General features: G+C 54.6%; 1 protein-coding gene across 4 annotated transcripts; it reads left to right on the forward strand.

The window, feature by feature from the left end:
• Positions 1 to 660: 660 nt before the first annotated feature.
• Positions 661 to 4,170, forward strand: SERTAD3 (SERTA domain containing 3). 4 transcript variants are annotated; one of them, XM_070397739.1, is made up of 3 exons: positions 661 to 872; positions 2,299 to 2,354; positions 2,943 to 4,170. In XM_070397739.1, the coding sequence occupies exon 3, from the start codon at positions 2,949 to 2,951 to the stop codon at positions 3,540 to 3,542; it is 594 nt and encodes a 197-aa protein (XP_070253840.1). In that variant the 5' UTR covers positions 661 to 872; positions 2,299 to 2,354; positions 2,943 to 2,948; the 3' UTR covers positions 3,543 to 4,170. The 4 variants fall into 4 exon arrangements, with proteins under 4 accessions (XP_070253840.1, XP_070253838.1, XP_070253837.1 ...); XM_070397737.1 differs by lacking the exon at positions 2,299 to 2,354 and having other exon boundaries at positions 2,834 to 4,170; XM_070397736.1 differs by lacking the exon at positions 2,299 to 2,354 and having other exon boundaries at positions 662 to 872.
• The last annotated feature ends 1,830 nt before the right edge of the window (positions 4,171 to 6,000 follow it).

A 6,000-nucleotide genomic window follows, 5' to 3' on the forward strand; every position in this document is an offset into this window, starting at 1 on the left:
AACCGAACTGGTGTGGCAGGAAGGTAGGGAGCAAGGAGTGTGCCCCGGGCCAGACCGTGAAGGGCTTTGTGGCGAAAGTGAGCAGTTTGGACTCTGTGCCCCGGGTGCGGGGAGCCGCGAACCCGTCTCCCCAGCGCAGGGGCCATCCGGGGAGAGGCAGGACGGGCGTCAGGGGGACGGGGACGGACGGCCGCCAGGAGCCCCGCTGAAGGGTCCCGAAGAGTGACGGGTGGAGAGGTGACGTGCGGAGTGGACAGGAGGACAGAGGAGCGAAAGGGGGGCTGCGATCGCCCAGGCAACGTACGCCGCGCGAAACCATTGGCCGGCCTTCGGCGGCGTATCCTCCCGCAGCGCCCGACCTCGGACTCCGGTTCGCGGCCTCGGCTGGTGGCTCAGCCCCGCCCTCCCGGGAAGCGGAGCGAGGCGGCGCGGCAGCCGGTCCTGCTCTGCGCGGCCCCGGCCTGGTGTGAGGGGCTTCGGCGAGCAGTGCTGACGACGTGCGAGCGAGGACGGCCGCTGAAGTGAAGGAAGCGGTTCCGATGTCGCCGCCCCCCGCCCCCCTGCCCCCCTGCCCCCCTGCCCCCCTGCAGCCGCGGCCCCGCCCCCGGGCAGTCGGAATTCTTTAAAAGGTCTCGGGCGCCGGGGCAGGGAGGGCGGGCCGTCCGTCTCCCGGTGACAGGGTTGGCTCCGCCCAGCCAGTCCGCGCCCGCGGCGGGCAGGATTCCAGCCAATCGCGGCTCGCGGCCCGGCTCGGGGCGGAGCTGGGTGAGCCCGAGGCCAGAGCGAGAGGCCCCCGGGCGGCGAGCGAGGCCCCTGCCCACCGCTGGAGGGTCGCAAAGCTGCGGGTGTGCCAGGAGTGAACCTGGCAGCAGGTGAGGGGCGGCTGCCCGGCCGGAGACCTGCCTTGGGTTGGGGGAGGGGGAGGCGCACCCCGAGAGTTGTGGAGACGGACTCTGGGTGGGAGTGGGGAGCGCAGATTCAGAGTGACTGATAGGGTTTGGGGATCGGAGGCTGAATTCGAAATCTTGGACTGGAGGCGAAGTTGCTGGGGCAGGATCTTCAAGTGGAGGGAGTTTGAAGCTGGGACCTGCGGTATTTGGAGAAGCGAGAGAACCAGGAAAGGAACTTTTGGGGCAGGGAATCTGGAGATTGGGACTGTTCGGGGCTCCCTGACGGGTTGAATTCGAGGGTCTGGTGTTCTGGAGAAGGTGGGAGGGGTTGGGGCTGGGATCCCGGGCACTTGGAGAAGCGAGAGAACCAGGGGCAAGCCGTCTTCGTTTCCCAGACGCAGTGGCGGAGAGAGGGTGCTGGGGAGAGTCCTATGTTCAGGTCTTGGAGCTGGGGGTGAGGGGGGCCTGGAGGGGAAGTGGAGAGTTTGCTTGAAAGACAGGAGAATGGCGAAAGGTCTCAACATTGAGAGACCTAGTGTCCCAAACGGAGTGGATGGGAGAGCATTTGTAGTCTTTGAACGATGTGGTGGCGCCTGGGTCCCTGGACACGAGAGCAGTTTGGGGGAAGACTCCAGGGCCTTCTGGGGCCGGAAAGATCGGGAGAAAGCGGTGTTAGAGCTGCAGCCTGGGTGGGGGGAGGGGTGTTCCGGGCGCGGAGCTCTGACCCGCAGCCCTGGAGGCAGCGGAGGGCGGGGCCCTGCAGGCGCCGGGCAGCTGAACGTCCGGGTTCCCCTCCCCCACCCGCTCCGGGCGTCAGTGCGCATGCCCTGGGGAGGGTGGGGGAGGTTCTTCCTGTGGCGTGCGGAGCTCCCTGGGGATGGCAGTGCACGCTCGAGTCTACGTGTGTACCTGGCGGCTATTGGTCCACATTTCCCAGAAGCCCTAGGACCACGTTGGGGCGTGGCTGGCTGCTGAAGGGCGCTCCGTGAAGGGGGCGGGGCCTGCACAGGACCGAGGTCTGGTTGGGTAGGTCGGGAGGGGTGGGGCTTGGCGTGAATCGAGTTCTAGCAAGTTTTTCTACGGGGCCTCACGGAGGGGGAAGCTTGAGGCGGGGGCGGAGGGAAGGAGGAAGGCGCCTTCTCTCCCGTTGGGAGCGCTCAGTCAGTTAGGAGAACAGCGTGGACAGAAATAGACTCTGAAAGAAGAGTCTTCACAAATAGGTGAGGTGCCCAAACAGGGCTCCCGGTGGCTTGAATATAGTAGGCATGCAATAAGTAAAATTATTGAATTAATAAATGGCAACTAACTCTTGTTCAGTGAGCATTTCCTGTGTGGTGAGCCCCGTGCACATCACACGTGGGGTCTCCTTGACGATGTGGTGAGAATTTTTACAATCCCCATTTCATAGGTGAGGAAACTGATGCCCAGAGAGGTCATGTCACATCATGTCCCAAAATCACACAGGTGAGCGGTGTGAAAGGCAGAATTCAAGCCGAGGGTTCCCTGCCTCCAGTCTAGGTCTCTGTGTTCCACACCTGTCTTGTATGTGTCACATTTGGAGAAATGAGTGTTGTAGAAGTCCTGATCGTGTAGCTCAGTGGGTTAGAGCGTCACCCCCATACACCAACGTTGAATTGAAGGTTTGAACGCTTAAATAAGTGGAACAACAAACCAATGTTTCTCTCTCCCTCTCCCCCTTCCTCTCTAAAATCAATCAGTAATTTTTTTTTAATGAGTACTGTGGAAAGAATAGCTTTAAGGCTCAAAGGGACTTGAGTTGGGATACTCATCTTGCAAATGAGGAAATTGTGCTTCAAGAAGGAAAACTCACTATTCTGGGCAACCCAGGCAAGTAAGTGGGATTCAAACCCAGCTATGCCCAGGTCTTATTTTTCTTAGTCACATACGAAATGGGATTCCTACCATCTCCATTTATTTTGTAGATGCAAAAACTGAAGTTCAGATCATTAAAAATCAACAACAACCACGCAGGAGATTCAGGGTTTGAACTACTAGCCCTACTGTGTCTGACTGGATCCTCCCTTTCCACAGGGCACCATGGTAGGAGGCTTGAAGAGGAAACACTCCGACTTGGAGGAAGAAGAGGAGGAGAAGTGGGACTGGGGTCCAGCAGGCCTTCGAAGCTACCAGCAAGCCCTGCTCCGAATTTCCCTGGACAAAGTTCAGCGAAGCCTCGGCCCCCGAGCACCGAGCCTCCGAAGGCATGTCCTCATCCATAACACCCTCCAGCAGCTTCAGGCCGCGCTTTGTCTGGCTCCAGCACCTGCCTTGCCCCCTGAGCCCCTTTTCCTGGGTGAGGAGGACTTCTCCTTGTCCACCACCATTGGCTCTATTCTCAGGGAGCTAGAGACTTCCATGGACGAGACCGAGACCCCTCAGAATCCAGTGGCTCCCCCGGGTCCCCAGAATGAAGAGCTGCCCCAGCCTGATCCAGTCTTCTTAGAAGCTCTGAGCTCTCGGTACCTGGGGGACTCAGGTCTGGATGACTTTTTTCTGGACATTGACACATCCACTGTGGAGAAGGAGCCTGCACTGGCCCCACCGGAGCCTCCTCACAACTTCTTCTGTACCCCAGGGTCCTGGGAGTGGAATGAACTAGATCACATCATGGAAATCATTCTGGGATCCTAAAACTTGGATGATTGAAGGGTGCTCCCTCCACATCTCAGCCTCAGTGGGCTGGATCCCTGAGTGCACCTGTGTGTGTGTGTGTGTGTGTGTGGTGGAGGCTTTAAGCAGTGGCTGGCCTCCTTTCCTCCCATATCAGGGTTCCATAAACTATTGCGCGCGTGCGTGCGTGTGTGTCTGGTTACCGAAGCCTTCTGTGAAGGTGGGTCTTCCTGAATTAATTTATCTGTTCCAAATGCCTTAATGAGACTCTGTTTCTAGGAGTCTGATTTCCCACTGCCACATTTCTTCTGCCTTCTCCTCCAGTTCTTACTCCTTTTGTGACCACTGGGCCTCAGGGAAGATAAGCTGGGCCTGTCAAAGAATGACTGAGACTCTGCCTCTTGTACCTGGAAGGAGTAGGAGGGGCTGGCCTCCCCCAAGGCTGAACCCCACCTCCTTGGCAGGACCCAGTCCCAGCAGCCTCCTGATGTATAACCAGGCCGGACCACGTGCAATAGGTGGAAACCAAACTGCTCCGTGCCGCGTTATTTAAAAGAAAGGCGGGTTTTGTGGTGGTTTGGGGGTGGGGTAGGGGGTATGTTTTAATTGTAATTATTATTATTTTTTAATAAAAGTATTTTGGAAGGGATGGTATTGCCTAAAGTTTGTAAACAGTGGGTCAATGGGAGGTACCTGGTAAGTTCCTAGACACCTGTACCCCTTCCCTGTCAAAGTTGGGGCAGGTATACTGTTAAATGTAACATTTATTGAGTGCTTGTTAGAGCACTGTTCTACCCATTTTATTTGAATTGAGTCATTAAATCTTCACAGTTATATAGAAGTAGATACTATAATCACATTGACTATAGGAGGAACCTGAGGTTCAGAGAGGCCAAGTCACTTGTTCAGGGTCACACAGCTAGTAAGAGCAGGGAGCTAGGACTCAAACTCCATACACCTCCAGAGCCTGGTTCTTCACTAGCTCCTTGGTAGATTTAGACTCCCCAGCCACATGGGTAGACACAAGAGGGAGAAACTGAGTCACATGAATTATATGTCAAAAGATAAGGCTTGCCCTGGCCAGCTTGCTCCGTGGTTAGAGCGTCAGCCTGCACACTGGAGGGTTGTGGGTTTGATTCCCTGTCAAGGGCACGTACCTGGGTTGCAGGTCCGAACCCTGCCCCCCATGTCACATATATGTTTTCCCCTCTCCCCCTTTCCCCTCCCTTCCACTCTAAAATCAATGGAAAAAATATCCTCACTCCTTGAATGAGGATTAAAAAAAAAAAAGAAGCCTGGCCGGTATGGCTCAGTGGTTGAACATCAACCTATGAACCAGCAGCAGATCCTGGTTCAATTCCTGGTCAGGGCACATACCTGGTTGCAGGCTTGATCCCCAGTGTGGGGCAAACAGGAGGCAGCCGATCAATGGTTCTCTCACTGATGTTTCTCTCCCTCTCCCTCTATGAAATCAATAATAATAATAATAATTTTATATATATATATATATATATATATATATAAAAGATAAGACTTTCTGGCATTTAAATGTCAACCCTTTCATTGTATGAAATGTGCTGCTGAGGCCCAGAGGAGAAAAAATACTATTTATGGTTCTAAGGACTTATTTGGGAGGTACAAGCCCAGGCTGGTGAGAGTGAGGGGAAAAAAGACCAGGGAAGATACAATGTGATAACATTGCTACTGCACTGGCTATGCCTCCACAGTCTTGACGTGCAGCAAGTGAGTTTACACCGCTTTAGGGACTTTTCTGGAAGGGTTGCAAGGAGGAACCACACTGGTGTAGTCCACAGGCAAGGAAAAGGGGAATTTTGCCTGTGCTTTCTGACTTAAAAGCCAGACTCTCACCCTGAGAGGGGCATTGCATCTAAGCCTGAAAGCAGTGGGGTAACTAAATAGGTGGGTGCCGGGTCTTATTTAACCTTTCCGTGACCTCACACAGAATAAAACCCCAACTTCACGAAAGCCTGTGAGACCTGACCATCTTGCTCCTAACTTGCCCACTTTCCCTTTCCTCCCTCCCTCACCTCCAGCCATTTTGGTCTCTTCATCCCAAACTCATTTTGGCCCTGGGGCCTCTGCACTGCTGTTAACTCCCCAGAGGATGCTTCTCAGAGAGGCCTTCTTCCCTGAGTTAACGTCCAGATGCACCAACACCCCATCATATTCTGTTTGACTTTCTTAGTAGCACCCTCCCAATCTCCAGTTACTTATTACCTGTTTGTGGTTAGCCTCCTGGCCCACTGGAAACTCAGAGAAAGGGGTTTTGTCGGTCTTAGTCCAGCTGTATCCCTGGTGCAGAGAACTATGCTTGGCATAGGTGGGCACTCTAAAAAATTATTTTTGCTATTGTTGAAAAAAATAAACTCCTGACTTTGCTAGGGCCAACGCTCCCTCCCACTTCTCAGAACTCATCTCCTAACGCTCCCTCACTCCTATGCTCCAGCACATCATTCTC

Source organism: Myotis yumanensis, unplaced genomic scaffold (genome assembly GCF_028538775.1).
Source record: "Myotis yumanensis isolate MYYU_CA2020_CCGP unplaced genomic scaffold, mMyoYum1.0.hap1 SCAF_18, whole genome shotgun sequence".
Classification (NCBI taxonomy): Eukaryota; Metazoa; Chordata; class Mammalia; order Chiroptera; family Vespertilionidae; genus Myotis; species Myotis yumanensis.